At 33.4% G+C, this 18,117-nt stretch overlaps 1 protein-coding gene across 1 annotated transcript in view; it reads right to left on the reverse strand.

The window, feature by feature from the left end:
- LOC134702401 (fibrillin-2-like) overlaps positions 1 to 18,117 on the reverse strand; it is a 60,605-nt gene that overhangs the window by 21,158 nt on the left and 21,330 nt on the right. Inside the window, exons 15-48 of the mRNA XM_063563304.1 lie at positions 17,928 to 18,041; positions 17,583 to 17,696; positions 17,131 to 17,244; positions 15,277 to 15,390; positions 14,166 to 14,279; positions 13,623 to 13,736; positions 13,273 to 13,386; positions 12,794 to 12,907; positions 12,243 to 12,356; positions 11,701 to 11,814; positions 11,355 to 11,468; positions 10,877 to 10,990; positions 10,329 to 10,442; positions 9,782 to 9,895; positions 9,437 to 9,550; positions 8,945 to 9,058; positions 8,400 to 8,513; positions 7,854 to 7,967; positions 7,506 to 7,619; positions 7,015 to 7,128; positions 6,469 to 6,582; positions 5,923 to 6,036; positions 5,575 to 5,688; positions 5,084 to 5,197; positions 4,537 to 4,650; positions 3,991 to 4,104; positions 3,643 to 3,756; positions 3,152 to 3,265; positions 2,605 to 2,718; positions 2,059 to 2,172; positions 1,711 to 1,824; positions 1,220 to 1,333; positions 673 to 786; positions 127 to 240 (exon numbers count right to left, since the gene is read on the reverse strand). Of these exons, the coding sequence (XP_063419374.1) occupies positions 127 to 240; positions 673 to 786; positions 1,220 to 1,333; positions 1,711 to 1,824; positions 2,059 to 2,172; positions 2,605 to 2,718; positions 3,152 to 3,265; positions 3,643 to 3,756; positions 3,991 to 4,104; positions 4,537 to 4,650; positions 5,084 to 5,197; positions 5,575 to 5,688; positions 5,923 to 6,036; positions 6,469 to 6,582; positions 7,015 to 7,128; positions 7,506 to 7,619; positions 7,854 to 7,967; positions 8,400 to 8,513; positions 8,945 to 9,058; positions 9,437 to 9,550; positions 9,782 to 9,895; positions 10,329 to 10,442; positions 10,877 to 10,990; positions 11,355 to 11,468; positions 11,701 to 11,814; positions 12,243 to 12,356; positions 12,794 to 12,907; positions 13,273 to 13,386; positions 13,623 to 13,736; positions 14,166 to 14,279; positions 15,277 to 15,390; positions 17,131 to 17,244; positions 17,583 to 17,696; positions 17,928 to 18,041 (3,876 nt within the window). The remainder of the gene's footprint in view (positions 1 to 126; positions 241 to 672; positions 787 to 1,219; positions 1,334 to 1,710; positions 1,825 to 2,058; positions 2,173 to 2,604; positions 2,719 to 3,151; positions 3,266 to 3,642; positions 3,757 to 3,990; positions 4,105 to 4,536; positions 4,651 to 5,083; positions 5,198 to 5,574; positions 5,689 to 5,922; positions 6,037 to 6,468; positions 6,583 to 7,014; positions 7,129 to 7,505; positions 7,620 to 7,853; positions 7,968 to 8,399; positions 8,514 to 8,944; positions 9,059 to 9,436; positions 9,551 to 9,781; positions 9,896 to 10,328; positions 10,443 to 10,876; positions 10,991 to 11,354; positions 11,469 to 11,700; positions 11,815 to 12,242; positions 12,357 to 12,793; positions 12,908 to 13,272; positions 13,387 to 13,622; positions 13,737 to 14,165; positions 14,280 to 15,276; positions 15,391 to 17,130; positions 17,245 to 17,582; positions 17,697 to 17,927; positions 18,042 to 18,117) is intronic.

Raw genomic sequence — 18,117 nt, forward strand, 5'->3', positions numbered from 1 at the left:
TAACCTTCTCCAAATTCTATGAACTCAAGGCAAATCTGTGTTGTTCTTACAACATACAGCAGAATATATCATTTAATTACAAATGATAGAATAGGATGAAACTAATAAAAAAAACTGTCTTCTTACTTATTTCACAATGAACTCCGTCATATCCGGGGACACATGCACATGTGTATCCATTCACGTTATCTGTACAGCTACCTCCGTGTTCACATGGTCCAGATGCACATTCATTGATATCTGTTAAATTATACAAAACAAAAGATGTTTAATGGGAAGATGCAATCAACACAAAAGCTCACAATATATACTAGCATAGAAATTGTGTACGTCAGACGTGCGTTTTGTCTGCAAAAGACTGATCGATGGCGCTCTAATAAAAAAGTGAAACAATGGCATAAATAAGTACAAAGTTGAAGAGCATTGCGGACCCAAATATCATAAACATTTGTCAAAGGCAGCTAATGTAATCTATTCCTGGGAAAGAAAATCCTGATAATTTGGTCACCAAATCCTTTCACACCTCATAACTCACCAATCTATAACTTTCTAAAGTTAAACAAACTCAACAATAAATATAAAAAAGGACTGAATTTAGATTTCGAAAATAAGTCTTTAATTATTTATTGGTTGACTTCAGCTGACAAACCCCGTTGAATGACAAAGACTTACCTCTTTCACAGTGAACTCCATTATAACCTGGAGCACATGTGCAGGTGTATCCATTCACTTCATCAGTACAGCTACCTCCGTGTTCACATGGTCCAGATGCACATTCATTTATATCTGATAAATTATACAAAACAAAAGATGTTTAATGGAAAGTTGCAATCAACTCAAACGCTCATCATAGATACTAGCATAGAAATTTTGTACGCCAGATGCATTTTTTGTCTTCAAAAGACCCATCATTGGCGCTCGAATCAGAAAGTTGATAAGGCCAATAAAAAATACAGAATTGATGGGCATTCAGGACACAAATTTCTTATGTCGAATTTAGCTCAGTTAATCTATTGCTGGGATAAAACAAATCCGTAGTATTGGTTCATTTATCCTTACGAACATCACATTGTCTGTTATCATTCTTTAACTTCCTTAAATGAAACTTACTATTTTAAGCAGTATAAAAACAAGGTCTTAATTTCATTTTGAAAATTAGTCTTTTGATATTTCTTTTCTGACTTGAGTTGACAAATCCAATGTATTCACAAAACCTTACCTATTTCACAATGAACTCCATTATAACCTGGAGCACATGTGCAGGTGTATCCATTCACCTCATCTGTACAGCTAGCTCCATTATCACAAGGTGCAGACGCACATTCATCAATATCTGTAAACAAAAAGATGATATGTGTAAACAGACCAGAAAATAGTAAAGGTGGTACAATTGGTACCCTACAAAAACTTATACTTAGTCAGACAATCAAGTTCCGTATGTGTACATATTTAAAATGACATCAAATTTTAAAGCAAGTAAATCATATTTTCTGACTGAAGCTTCGACAGAGGAAGCCTCACGTTGAGATCATATGCTTTCGACATATACAATACACTTTATCATTAGAAGACATATTGAGTTTTTGTCCTACAAACTCACTATATTTCAATGTGTGAAGTACCACACATATTTTCAAATGTTCCTTACTTTTGTTTAACAAAGGGATGAAAACCACTGTTGGATTCTAAAATGTTTCCATTTTGTCTTACTTGTTTGACAGTTATTGTCTGTATATCCAGCGGCACATGTGCAGGTGTATTCGTTTATTCCATCAGTACAGGTACCTCCATTCTGACATGGCTTTGGAGCACATTCGTCTATATCTGAATGTATTGAAAAAGTAAAGTGAGTTGTTTTATAAGCAATGATGTGCGTCAAAAGGTTCTGCCCTTTACATCTGCAATCAATGAATCAACATATTTCATATTTTATAACCTTCTCCAAATTCTATGAACTCAAGGCAAATCTGTGTTGTTCTTACAACATACAGCAGAATATATCATTTAATTACAAATGATAGAATAGGATGAAACTAATAAAAAAAACTGTCTTCTTACTTATTTCACAATGAACTCCGTCATATCCGGGGACACATGCACATGTGTATCCATTCACGTTATCTGTACAGCTACCTCCGTGTTCACATGGTCCAGATGCACATTCATTGATATCTGTTAAATTATACAAAACAAAAGATGTTTAATGGGAAGATGCAATCAACACAAAAGCTCACAATATATACTAGCATAGAAATTGTGTACGTCAGACGTGCGTTTTGTCTGCAAAAGACTGATCGATGGCGCTCTAATAAAAAAGTGAAACAATGGCATAAATAAGTACAAAGTTGAAGAGCATTGCGGACCCAAATATCATAAACATTTGTCAAAGGCAGCTAATGTAATCTATTCCTGGGAAAGAAAATCCTGATAATTTGGTCACCAAATCCTTTCACACCTCATAACTCACCAATCTATAACTTTCTAAAGTTAAACAAACTCAACAATAAATATAAAAAAGGACTGAATTTAGATTTCGAAAATAAGTCTTTAATTATTTATTGGTTGACTTCAGCTGACAAACCCCGTTGAATGACAAAGACTTACCTCTTTCACAGTGAACTCCATTATAACCTGGAGCACATGTACAGGTGTATCCATTCACTTCATCAGTACAGCTACCTCCGTGTTCACATGGTCCAGATGCACATTCATTTATATCTGATAAATTATACAAAACAAAAGATGTTTAATGGAAAGTTGCAATCAACTCAAACGCTCATCATAGATACTAGCATAGAAATTTTGTACGCCAGATACATTTTTTGTCTTCAAAAGACCCATCATTGGCGCTCGAATCAGAAAGTTGATAAGGCCAATAAAAAATACAGAATTGATGGGCATTCAGGACACAAATTTCTTATGTCGAATTTAGCTCAGTTAATCTATTGCTGGGATAAAACAAATCCGTAGTATTTGTTCATTTATCCTTACGAACATCACATTGTCTGTTATCATTCTTTAACTTCCTTAAATGAAACTTACTATTTTAAGCAGTATAAAAACAAGGTCTTAATTTCATTTTGAAAATTAGTCTTTTGATATTTCTTTTCTGACTTGAGTTGACAAATCCAATGTATTCACAAAACCTTACCTATTTCACAATGAACTCCATTATAACCTGGAGCACATGTGCAGGTGTATCCATTCACCTCATCTGTACAGCTAGCTCCATTATCACAAGGTGCAGACGCACATTCATCAATATCTGTAAACAAAAAGATGATATGTGTAAACAGACCAGAAAATAGTAAAGGTGGTACAATTGGTACCCTACAAAAACTTATACTTAGTCAGACAATCAAGTTCCGTATGTGTACATATTTAAAATGACATCAAATTTTAAAGCAAGTAAATCATATTTTCTGACTGAAGCTTCGACAGAGGAAGCCTCACGTTGAGATCATATGCTTTCGACATATACAATACACTTTATCATTAGAAGACATATTGAGTTTTTGTCCTACAAACTCACTATATTTCAATGTGTGAAGTACCACACATATTTTCAAATGTTCCTTACTTTTGTTTAACAAAGGGATGAAAACCACTGTTGGATTCTAAAATGTTTCCATTTTGTCTTACTTGTTTGACAGTTATTGTCTGTATATCCAGCGGCACATGTGCAGGTGTATTCGTTTATTCCATCAGTACAGGTACCTCCATTCTGACATGGCTTTGGAGCACATTCGTCTATATCTGAATGTATTGAAAAAGTAAAGTGAGTTGTTTTATAAGCAATGATGTGCGTCAAAAGGTTCTGCCCTTTACATCTGCAATCAATGAATCAACATATTTCATATTTTATAACCTTCTCCAAATTCTATGAACTCAAGGCAAATCTGTGTTGTTCTTACAACATACAGCAGAATATATCATTTAATTACAAATGATAGAATAGGATGAAACTAATAAAAAAAACTGTCTTCTTACTTATTTCACAATGAACTCCGTCATATCCGGGGACACATGCACATGTGTATCCATTCACGTTATCTGTACAGCTACCTCCGTGTTCACATGGTCCAGATGCACATTCATTGATATCTGTTAAATTATACAAAACAAAAGATGTTTAATGGGAAGATGCAATCAACACAAAAGCTCACAATATATACTAGCATAGAAATTGTGTACGTCAGACGTGCGTTTTGTCTGCAAAAGACTGATCGATGGCGCTCTAATAAAAAAGTGAAACAATGGCATAAATAAGTACAAAGTTGAAGAGCATTGCGGACCCAAATATCATAAACATTTGTCAAAGGCAGCTAATGTAATCTATTCCTGGGAAAGAAAATCCTGATAATTTGGTCACCAAATCCTTTCACACCTCATAACTCACCAATCTATAACTTTCTAAAGTTAAACAAACTCAACAATAAATATAAAAAAGGACTGAATTTAGATTTCGAAAATAAGTCTTTAATTATTTATTGGTTGACTTCAGCTGACAAACCCCGTTGAATGACAAAGACTTACCTCTTTCACAGTGAACTCCATTATAACCTGGAGCACATGTACAGGTGTATCCATTCACTTCATCAGTACAGCTACCTCCGTGTTCACATGGTCCAGATGCACATTCATTTATATCTGATAAATTATACAAAACAAAAGATGTTTAATGGAAAGTTGCAATCAACTCAAACGCTCATCATAGATACTAGCATAGAAATTTTGTACGCCAGATACATTTTTTGTCTTCAAAAGACCCATCATTGGCGCTCGAATCAGAAAGTTGATAAGGCCAATAAAAAATACAGAATTGATGGGCATTCAGGACACAAATTTCTTATGTCGAATTTAGCTCAGTTAATCTATTGCTGGGATAAAACAAATCCGTAGTATTTGTTCATTTATCCTTACGAACATCACATTGTCTGTTATCATTCTTTAACTTCCTTAAATGAAACTTACTATTTTAAGCAGTATAAAAACAAGGTCTTAATTTCATTTTGAAAATTAGTCTTTTGATATTTCTTTTCTGACTTGAGTTGACAAATCCAATGTATTCACAAAACCTTACCTATTTCACAATGAACTCCATTATAACCTGGAGCACATGTGCAGGTGTATCCATTCACCTCATCTGTACAGCTAGCTCCATTATCACAAGGTGCAGACGCACATTCATCAATATCTGTAAACAAAAAGATGATATGTGTAAACAGACCAGAAAATAGTAAAGGTGGTACAATTGGTACCCTACAAAAACTTATACTTAGTCAGACAATCAAGTTCCGTATGTGTACATATTTAAAATGACATCAAATTTTAAAGCAAGTAAATCATATTTTCTGACTGAAGCTTCGACAGAGGAAGCCTCACGTTGAGATCATATGCTTTCGACATATACAATACACTTTATCATTAGAAGACATATTGAGTTTTTGTCCTACAAACTCACTATATTTCAATGTGTGAAGTACCACACATATTTTCAAATGTTCCTTACTTTTGTTTAACAAAGGGATGAAAACCACTGTTGGATTCTAAAATGTTTCCATTTTGTCTTACTTGTTTGACAGTTATTGTCTGTATATCCAGCGGCACATGTGCAGGTGTATTCGTTTATTCCATCAGTACAGGTACCTCCATTCTCACATGGCTTTGGAGCACATTCGTCTATATCTGAATGTATTGAAAAAGTAAAGTGAGTTGTTTTATAAGCAATGATGTGCGTCAAAAGGTTCTGCCCTTTACATCTGCAATCAATGAATCAACATATTTCATATTTTATAACCTTCTCCAAATTCTATGAACTCAAGGCAAATCTGTGTTGTTCTTACAACATACAGCAGAATATATCATTTAATTACAAATGATAGAATAGGATGAAACTAATAAAAAAAACTGTCTTCTTACTTATTTCACAATGAACTCCGTCATATCCGGGGACACATGCACATGTGTATCCATTCACGTTATCTGTACAGCTACCTCCGTGTTCACATGGTCCAGATGCACATTCATTGATATCTGTTAAATTATACAAAACAAAAGATGTTTAATGGGAAGATGCAATCAACACAAAAGCTCACAATATATACTAGCATAGAAATTGTGTACGTCAGACGTGCGTTTTGTCTGCAAAAGACTGATCGATGGCGCTCTAATAAAAAAGTGAAACAATGGCATAAATAAGTACAAAGTTGAAGAGCATTGCGGACCCAAATATCATAAACATTTGTCAAAGGCAGCTAATGTAATCTATTCCTGGGAAAGAAAATCCTGATAATTTGGTCACCAAATCCTTTCACACCTCATAACTCACCAATCTATAACTTTCTAAAGTTAAACAAACTCAACAATAAATATAAAAAAGGACTGAATTTAGATTTCGAAAATAAGTCTTTAATTATTTATTGGTTGACTTCAGCTGACAAACCCCGTTGAATGACAAAGACTTACCTCTTTCACAGTGAACTCCATTATAACCTGGAGCACATGTACAGGTGTATCCATTCACTTCATCACTACAGCTACCTCCGTGTTCACATGGTCCAGATGCACATTCATTTATATCTGATAAATTATACAAAACAAAAGATGTTTAATGGAAAGTTGCAATCAACTCAAACGCTCATCATAGATACTAGCATAGAAATTTTGTATGCCAGATGCATTTTTGTCTTCAAAAGACCCATCATTGGCGCTCGAATCAGAAAGTTGATAAGGCCAATAAAAAATACAGAATTGATGGGCATTCAGGACACAAATTTCTTTTGTCGAATTTAGCTCAGTTAATCTATTGTTGGGGTAAAACAAATCCGTAGCATTTGTTCATTTATCCTTACGAACATCACATTGTCTGTTATCATTCTTTAACTTCCTTAAATGAAACTTACTATTTAAAGCAGTATAAAAACAAGGTCTTAATTTCATTTTGAAAATTAGTCTTTTGATATTTCTTTTCTGACTTGAGTTGACAAATCCAATGTATTCACAAAACCTTACCTATTTCACAATAAACTCCATTATAACCTGGAGCACATGTGCAGGTGTATCCATTCACCTCATCTGTACAGCTAGCTCCATTATCACAAGGTGCAGACGCACATTCATCAATATCTGTAAACAAAAAGATGATATGTGTAAACAGACCAGAAAATAGTAAAGGTGGTACAATTGGTACCCTACAAAAACTTATACTTAGTCAGACAATCAAGTTCCGTATGTGTACATATTTAAAATGACATCAAATTTTAAAGCAAGTAAATCATATTTTCTGACTGAAGCTTCGACAGAGGAAGCCTCACGTTGAGATCATATGCTTTCGACATATACAATACACTTTATCATTAGAAGACATATTGAGTTTTTGTCCTACAAACTCACTATATTTCAATGTGTGAAGTACCACACATATTTTCAAATGTTCCTTACTTTTGTTTAACAAAGGGATGAAAACCACTGTTGGATTCTAAAATGTTTCCAATTATTCTTACTTGTTTGACAGTTATTGTCTGTATATCCAGCGGCACATAAGCAGGTGTATTCGTTTATTCCATCAGTACAGGTACCTCCATTCTGACATGGCTTTGGAGCACATTCGTCTATATCTGAATGTATTGAAAAAGTAAAGTGAGTTGTTTTATAAGCAATGATGTGCGTCAAAAGGTTCTGCCCTTTACATCTGCAATCAATGAATCAACATATTTAATATTTTATAACCTTCTCCAAATTCTATGAACTCAAGGCAAATCTGTGTTGTTCTTACAACATACAGCAGAATATATCATTTAATTACAAATGATAGAATAGGATGAAACTAATAAAAAAAACTGTCTTCTTACTTATTTCACAATGAACTCCGTCATATCCGGGGACACATGCACATGTGTATCCATTCACGTTATCTGTACAGCTACCTCCGTGTTTACATGGTCCAGATGCACATTCATTGATATCTGTTAAATTATACAAAACAAAAGATGTTTAATGGGAAGATGCAATCAACACAAAAGCTCATAATATATACTAGCATAGAAATTGTGTACGCCAGACGTGCGTTTTGTCTGCAAAATACTGATCGATGGCGCTCTAATAAAAAAGTGAAACAATGGCATAAATAAGTACAAAGTTGAAGAGCATTGCGGACCCAAATATCATAAACATTTGTCAAAGGCAGCTAATGTAATCTTTTCCTGGGAAAGAACATCCTGATAATTTGGTCACCAAATCCTTTCACACCTCATAACTCACCAATCTATAACTTTCTAAAGTTAAACAAACTCAACAATAAATATAAAAAAGGACTGAATTTAGATTTCGAAAATAAGTCTTTAATTATTTATTGGTTGACTTCAGCTGACAAACCCCGCTGAATGACAAAGACTTACCTCTTTCACAGTGAACTCCATTATAACCTGGAGCACATGTACAGGTGTATCCATTCACTTCATCAGTACAGCTACCTCCGTGTTCACATGGTCCAGATGCACATTCATTTATATCTGTTAAATTATACAAAACAAAAGATGTTTAATGGAAAGTTGCAATCAACTCAAACGCTCATCATAGATACTAGCATAGAAATTTTGTATGCCAGATGCATTTTTTGTCTTCAAAAGACCCATCATTGGCGCTCGAATCAGAAAGTTGATAAGGCCAATAAAAAATACAGAATTGATGGGCATTCAGGACACAAATTTCTTTTGTCGAATTTAGCTCAGTTAATCTATTGTTGGAATAAAACATTCGTAGTATTTGTTCATTTATCCTTACGAACATCGCATTGTCCGTCTTCATTCTTTTACTTTCTTCAATGCAACTTACTATTTATAGCAGTATAAAAACAAGGTCTTAATTTGACTTTGAAAATCAGTGTTTTGATATTTCTTTTCTGACTTGAGCTGACAAATGTCATGGATTCACAAAATCTTACCTATTTCACAGTGAACTCCATTATAACCTGGAGCACATGTGCAGGTGTATCCATTCACCTCATCTGTACAGCTACCTCCATTATCACAGGGTCCAGACGCACATTCATCAATATCTGTAAACAAAAAGATGATCTGAGTAAACAGACCAGACAATAGTAAAGGTGGTCAAATTGGTAACCTACAAAAACTTATACTTAGTCAGACAATCAAGTTCCTTATGAGTACATTTTCAAAACGACATCAAATTTTTAAAGCAAGTAAATCAGATTTTCTGACTAACGCTTTGACAGAGAAAGACTCATGTTGAGTTCATAGGCTTTCGACATATACAATACACATTATCATTAGAAGAAATATTGAGTTTTTGTCCTACAAACTCACTATCTTTCAATGTGTTATGTATCACACATATTTTCAAATATTACTTACTATTGTTTTACAAAGAGGTGAAAACAACTGTTGGAATCTAAAATGTTTCCATTTTGTCTTACTTGTTTGACAGTTATTGTCTGTATAACCAGCGGCACATGTGCAGGTGTATTCGTTTATTCCATCAGTACAGGTACCTCCATTCTGACATGGCTTTGGAGCACATTCGTCTATATCTTAATGGTATTGAAAAAGAAAAAATTATTTTTATAAACAATGCTTTGCATCAAAAGATTCTGCCTTTTAAATCTGCAATCAATGATTCAACATATTCACATTTTGTAACCAGAACCAAAATTCTATGAACTAAAGGCAAATCTGTGTTGTTCTCACAACATATAGCAGACTGTCTCATTTAGTTACAAATGATAGAATAAGATGACACTAATAAAAAACTGTCTTCTTACTTATTTCACAATGAACTCCGTCATATCCGGGGACACATGCACATGTGTATCCATTCACATTATCTGTACAGCTACCTCCGTGTTCACATGGTCCAGATGCACATTCATTGATATCTGTTAAATTATACAAAACAAAAGATGATTAATGAGAAGACGCAATCAACAAAAAAGCTCATCATATATTCTAGCGTAGAAATTGTGCACGCCAGACGTGCGTTTCGACTACAAAAGACTGATCGGTGATGCTCTAATCAAAAGTTTTAAAAAAATGCCCAAATAAGTACATAGTTAAAGAGCATTCCGGACCCAAAAATCATAAACATTTGTTTAAGGCAACTAATGTAATCTATTTCTGGGAAAGGAAACCCTGATAATGTGGTCACCAAATCTTTTCACACCTCATAACTTACCATTCTATAACTATCTAAAGTTAAACAAACTGAACGATAAATATAAAAAAGGACTGAATTTAGATTTAGAAAATCAGTCTTTCATTATTTAATGTTTGACTTGAGCTGACAAAACCCAATGAATGACAAAGACTTACCTCTTTCACAATGAACACCATTATAACCCGGAGCACATGTACAGGTGTATCCATTCACTTCATCAGTACAGCTACCTCCGTGTTCACATGGTCCAGATGCACATTCATTTATATCTGTTCAATTAAACAAAACCAAAGATGTTTAATGGGAAGTTGCAATCAACACAAACGCTCATCATAGATGCTACCATGGACATTTTTTACGCCAGATGCATGTTTCGTCTACAAAGGACCCATCAGCGTCGCCCTAATCAAAACGTTGATAAGGCCATTTAAAGGTACAAAAATAATAGGGCATTGAGGACATAAAATTCTTAAAGTTTTGTCAAATTTAGCTGAGGTACATTGTTGGAATAAAAAATCCGTAGTATTTGTTCATTTATCCTTGCGAACATTTCATTGTCTGTCTACATTCTTTTACTTCCGTAAATGCAACTTACTATTTAAAGCAGTATAAAAACAATTTCTTAATCTGATTTTGAAAATCAGTCTGTTTAAATTTCTTTTTTGACTTGAGCTGACAAATCCCATGGATTCACAAATCTTACCTATTTCACAGTGAACTCCATTATAACCTGGAGCACATGTGCAGGTGTATCCATTTACCTCATCTGTACAGCCTCCTCCATTATCACAAGGTCCAGACGTACATTCATCAATATCTGTAAACAAAAAGATGATCTGAATAAGCAGACCAGTAAAGTGGTGAAATTGGTACCCTACAAAAACTTATACTTAGTCAGACAATCAAGTTCCGTATGTGTACATATTCAAAATGACATAAAATTTTCATAGCAAGTAAATCAGATTTTCTGACTGATGTTTCAACAGAGGAAGCCTCACGTTGAGTTCATATGCTTTCGACATATACAATACACATTATCATTAGAAGAAATATTGAGTCCTACAAACTCACGATATTTCAATGTGTTATGTACCACACATATTTTCAAATATTACTTACTATTGTTTTACAAAGGGATGAAAACAACTGTTGGAATCTAAAATATTTTCCTTTTGTCTTACTTGTTTGACAGTTATTGTCTGTATAACCAGCGGCACATGTGCAGGTGTATTCGTTTATTCCATCAGTACAGGTACCTCCATTCTGACATGGCTTCGGAGCACATTCGTCTATATCTGAATGGTATTGAAAAAGAAAAAAATAATTTTTATAAACAATGCTTTGCATCAAAAGATTCTGCCTTTTAAATCTGCAATCAATGATTCAACATATTCACATTTTGTAACCAGAACCAAAATTCTATGAACTAAAGGCATATCTGTGTTGTTCTTACAACATATAGCAGACTGTCTCATTTAGTTACAAATGATAGAATAAGATGACACTAATAAAAAACTGTCTTCTTACTTATTTCACAATGAACTCCGTCATATCCGGGGAAACATGCACATGTGTATCCATTCACATTATCTGTACAGCTACCTCCGTGTTCACATGGTCCAGATGCACATTCATTGATATCTGTTAAATTATACAAAACAAAATATGTTTAATGGGAAGACGCAATCAACAAAAAAGCTCATCATATATATTAGTGTAGAAATTGTGTACGACAGACGTTCGTTTCAGCTACAAAAGACTCATCGGTGACGTTCTAATAAAATGAGTAACAAAATGGCCGAATAAGTACAAAGTTGAAGAGCATTGGGGATCCAAAAATCATTTGTAAAAAGCAGCTCATGTTATCTATTCCTGGGGGAGAAAATCCTGATCATTTGCAAACCAAATCCTCTCACACCTCATAACTCACAATTCTATAACTATCTAAAGTTAAACAAACTGAACGATAAATATAAAAAAAGGACTGAATTTAGATTTCGAAAAATCAGTCTTTCATTACTTAATGTTTGATTTAAGCTGACAAAATCCGCTGAATGACAAAGACTTACCTCTTTCACAGTGAACTCCATTATAACCTGGAGCACATGCACAGGTGTATCCATTCACTTCATCAGTACAGCTACCTCCATGTTCACATGGTCCAGATGCACATTCATTTATATCTGTTAAATAATACAAAACAAATGATTTTAAATGGGCAGTTGCAATCAATACAAACGCTCATCATAGATGCTAGCATAGAAATTTTGTACGTCAGATACATGTTTCGTCTATTAAGGACCCATCAGTGGCGCCCGAATCAAAACGTTGATAAGGCCAATAAAAGGTACAGAATTGAAGGGCTTTGAGGACATAAAAAATATAAAAGTTTTGTCGAATTTAGCTGAGGTAATCAATTGTTGGAATCAAAAATCCGTAGTATTTGTTCAATTATCCTTACGAACATCATATTGTCTGTCTTCATTCTTTTACTTTCTTAAATGCAACTTACTATTTAAAGCAGTATAAAAACAATTTCTTAATCTGATTTTGAAAATCAGTCTGTTTAAATTTCTTTTTTGAATTGAGCTGACAAATCCCATGGATTCACAAATCTTACCTATTTCACAGTGAACTCCATTATAACCTGGAGCACACGTGCAGGTGTATCCATTTACCTCATCTGTACAGCTTCCTCCATTATCACAAGGTCCAGACGCACATTCATCAATATCTGTAAACAAAAAGATGATCTGAATAAGCAGACCAGTAAAGGTGGTGAAATTGGTACCCTACAAAAACTTATACTTAGTCAGACAATCAAGTTCCTTATGTGTACATATTCAAAATGACATAAAATTTTCATAGCAAGTAAATCATATTTTCTGACTGACGCTTCGACAGAGAAAGACTCATGTTGAGTTCATATGCTTTCGACATATACAATACACATTATCATGAGAAGAAATATTGAGTCCTACAAACTCACTATATTTCAATGAGTTATGTACCATACATATTTTCAAATATTACTTACTATTGTTTTACAAAGAGGTGAAAACCATTGTTGGAATCTTAAATGTTTATATTTTGTCTTACTTGTTTGACAGTTATTGTCTGTATATCCAGCGGCACATGTGCAGGTGTATTCGTTTATTCCATCAGTACAGGTACCTCCATTCTGACATGGCTTTGGAGCACACTCGTCTATATCTGAATGGTATTGAAAAAGAAAAGTTAGTTGTTTCATAAGCAATGCTTTGTATCAAAATGTTCTGCCTTTTCAATCTGCAATCAATGAATAATTATATTTCATATGTTGTTACCTTAACCGAAATTCTATGAACTAAAGGCAAATCTGTGCTGTTCTCAAAACATATAGCAGAATATATTATTTAATTACAAATGATAGAATAAGATGAGACTAATAAAAAAAACTGTCTTCTTACTTATTTCACAATGAACTCCGTCATATCCGGGGACACATGAACATGTGTATCCATTCACATTATCTGTACAGCTACCTCCGTGTTCACATGGTGCAGATGCACATTCATTGATATCTGTTAAATTATACAAAACAAAAGATGTTTAATGGGAAGACGCAATCAACAAAAAAAGCTCATCATATATACTAGCATCGAAATTGTGTACGACAGACGTTCGTTTCAGCTACAAAAGACTGATCAGTGACGCTCTAATTAAAAGAGTTAAAAAATTGCCAAAAAAGTACACAATTGAAGAGCATTGGGGATCCAAAAATCATTTGTCAAAAGCAGCTAATGTAATATATTCCTGGGAAAGAAAATCCTGAAAATGTAGTCACTAAATCTTTTCACACCTCATAACTCACCATTCTATAACTTTCTAAAGTTAAACAAACTGAACGATAAATATAAAAAAAGGACTGAAGTTAGATTTCAAAAAATCAGTCTTTCATTATTTAACGTTTGACTTGAGCTGACAAAATCCACTGAATGACAAAGACTTACCTCTTTCACAGTGAACTCCATTATAACCTGGAGCACATGTACAGATGTATCCATTCACCTCATCAGTACAGCTACCTCCGTGTTCACATGGTCCAGATGCACATTCATTTATATCTGTTAAATTTTAAAAAAAAATAAAAAATAAAAAAAGAGGTTGAAGGATGTACTTAGGTGCGGTTTTGGAATATGTGTCAATTGTTCGGACTCCTTGATGTTTTTCAATACAACACAATGTAAAATATTTTGCCCCATAACATCCATTTATTTTTCATCAAAGACTTAAGAGCTCATGAAAAGTCTTTTACAAAAATTTAGAAGACCCTAGATTTTCTTTTTTTTCCGAGTCCTAAATAATACCAATGCAAATATAAGGTAAAAGCCCGAGTCAGCCTTTTCCCGCCATAGTTTTAATCTCAAATTTCACGAAATTGAGGTCCATGACCCATCAATATTTTAAGCTTATACTTATCCTTAATGGATGCTCTACTAGCTTATAGTAACAATTTTAAATTCTTAATTTATTAATTTTCACCTAACCTCACCTACTCACATACTTAATGGGAAAATGCATTCAACTTTCAAGCTTATCATAGATACTAGCATAGACATTTTCCACACCAGACGTTCATTTCAGCTATAAAAGACCCTTCAGTTACGCCCGAATCAAGAAAGTTAATATGTAAGGGCTCAAAAATCTTAAAAGCTTTACTAAATACATGTAAAGAAGTAATCTAATCATGGAAGAGCAAATCTTGATTATTTTGTCAGTAAATTCTTTTGAAATCATGTTGTCTATAACCATTTTGTTACTTCCTTAAATGAAACTTACTGTTTGCAGTATAGCAACAAGTATTGAATTAGATTTAAAAAAACGGTCTGTTAACATTTCATTTTTGACTTCTGCTTATCAATTTGCCTTCTCAGAATCTAATGCATCCTGGATAAAATTTTCAAAAGTGTACACCAAAACTTCCCGATTGGTTAACAATGGCATAAACGATGGAAACTTAATTAATGACGTAACGTTATTTTAATTCTCGGGTACGAACAATAAAATTCCCCATAATTCTGATTCTGAAACGACTAACTGCGCTGAATGACAAAGACTTACTTATTTCACAATGAACTCCGTCATATCCGGGGACACATGAACATGTGTATCCATTCACATTATCAGTACAGCTACCTCCGTGTTCACATGGTCCAGATGCACATTCATTGATATCTGTAAAATTATACAAAACACAAGATGTAATTGACGAAAATGCAATCCCAAAAAAAATCTATTTCTGTAACTATGAACAACAAAATTATTTATTTTGTAAAAAAAATTCCGATCTCAATTTATACTGTATATCTAACAACAAAAATATGTTCATTTACCTTTGTACATTTTTATAATTTGCGACCTTTGTTCATGTTTATTGTTAATTTTGTGTAATCATTTAACCTATCACAACGGTTGGCTGATGTCCTATTTTATTCACAAATTCTTTTATTTTGTTAACAAAATATTTCCTACCTCAATTTATACTGTAAACCTTACAACAAAATTATTTTCATTCACCTTTGTACATCATTCTAATTAGCGGCTATTTGTTTAAGTTTATTGTTGACTTTCTGGAACCACGTTACATAACACAGCGATAGACTGTTGTTCATATTATTGACTACTTATTTTGTTGGTTTTGAATTTACATTATCAAAGATCAAATTTATTCGTTTAGTGTATGTTCACTTGTATTCATATGTCTTTTAACTGAGTTTGGCCATTTCAAATCATACTTTATCTCGTGTCTTTTTCTGCTGTGATTTTCACATTTTAATTTTGTAAAAAAATATCTCCTACCTCAATTTATACTGTATACCTTACAACAAAAATATTTTCATTTACCTTTGTATATTATTTTAATTTGCGGCTATTTGTTCAAGTTTATTGTTCATTTTCTGTAATCATTTAACCTATCACAGCGGTTGGCTGATGTCTTTTTTTATTCACAATTTTTTTTATTTTGTAAAAAAAATATTTCCTACCTCAATTTATACTGGAAATCTTACAACAAAATTATTTTCATTTACCTTTGTACATCATTCTTATCAGCGGCTATTCGTTTAAGTTTATTGTTGACTTTCTGAAACCACGTTACATAACAAAGCGATAGACTGTTGTCCATTTTATTCACTACTTATTTTGTTGATTTTGAATTTACATTATCAAAGATCAATTTTTTTCGTTTGGTGTATGTTCACTTGTATTTATATGTCTTTTAATTGTGTTTGGCCATTTCAATTCATACTTTATATTGTGTCTTTTTCTGTTATTATTTTCACTTTAGTTCCACATGGGAACTTGATGTGATTTATGAGTGTTTCTCTTTTTTGATTGTATATATATAGATTACACCGTTGAATTTTCCGTTTGAAATATTAAAACTAGGCATTCTTAAGGCCGTTTATAGCTTGCTGTACGTGATCGGTATTAGCCGATGCTCCGTGTTGAGGACCGTACTATAACCTATAATGCTTTTTTTTTCTTTTACAAATTGTGACTTGGATTGAGGGTTTTCTCATCAACACTTTTACAACGTCTTCTAATTGTAGATACTAGCATTGCATTTTTGTATACAAGAAACCCATTTCGACAACAAAAGACTGGCCAGTTACACTAGATTCAAAAATCATTTAAAACAATCCAAAAAAGTTGAAGAATATTGAGGACCCACAAATCCTAAAAGTTTTGCCAAATACAGCTTAAGTGCTGTATTCTTGAATAAAAAAAAAACCTAAGTATTTTGTCACCAAATCATTTTGTACATCACATTGGCTGTTACCATTCTTAAGTCCTTAAGTAAAACTAACGGAATGAAGTATTGAAATAACATCTGAATAAGATATGGAATATCAGTCTTCCACTATTTTAGTTTTGATTTGAGCTGATACTTCCCGCATAATGACAAAGACCTACCTCTTTCACAGTGACCACCATTATAACCTGGAGCACATGAGCAGGTGTATCCATTCACTTCATCTGTACAACTACCTCCGTTATCACAGGGTCCAGACGCGCATTCATCAATATCTGTAAACAACAATATAATGTATGTTGACAGACCATTGACATTCGTCAAGGTGTTTCAATCGGTACCCTTCAAAAACACATACTCAGTCAGACAATCAAGTTCATTATGTGTCCATAATCAATATGGCTTCAAAATTTCGTATCAAGTTAATCCTATTTTGTGACTGACTTTCAACTTTCGCGTTGAGCTTGCATGCTTCCGCCATATAATATACACATTATTATGAGTAATAATTTTGAGACTTTTGTGATAGAAACTCGCTTGAACTCAATGTGTTATTTTTCACAATTATATTCAAATACTACATTATTTTTTTTCAATGGGGAACAGGTCTTACTTGTTTGACAGTTTTTGTCTGTGTATCCTGCGGCACATATGCAGGTGTATTCCTTAACTCCATCACTACAGGTACCTCCATTTTGACATGGCTTTGGACCACATTCGTCTATATCTGAATGTTATTGAAAAAGAAATGTTAGTTGTTTCATATGCAACGCTTTGCATCAAGAGGTTATGTCATGTCCATTTGCAATCAACGATTAACAGTTTTCATACGTTTCCCCTTAAACGAACATCAATGAACTAATGGCAAATATGTGATATACATACTCTTATAGAAGAATATCTCATCTAATTACAAATGATAGAATAAGATGACACTAATAGAAAACTGTCTTCTTACTTATTTCACAATGAACTCCGTCATATCCGGGGACACATGCACATGTGTATCCATTCACATTATCTGTACAGCTACCTCCGTGTTCACATGGTCCAGATGCACATTCATTGATATCTGTTGATTTATACAAAAAAAATATTTGGAAGATGCAATCAATTTAAAAGCTCATCACAGATACAGACAAAGAACT

The sequence above is a fragment of the Mytilus trossulus genome, unplaced genomic scaffold, assembly GCF_036588685.1.
Source record: "Mytilus trossulus isolate FHL-02 unplaced genomic scaffold, PNRI_Mtr1.1.1.hap1 h1tg000457l__unscaffolded, whole genome shotgun sequence".
Classification (NCBI taxonomy): Eukaryota; Metazoa; Mollusca; class Bivalvia; order Mytilida; family Mytilidae; genus Mytilus; species Mytilus trossulus.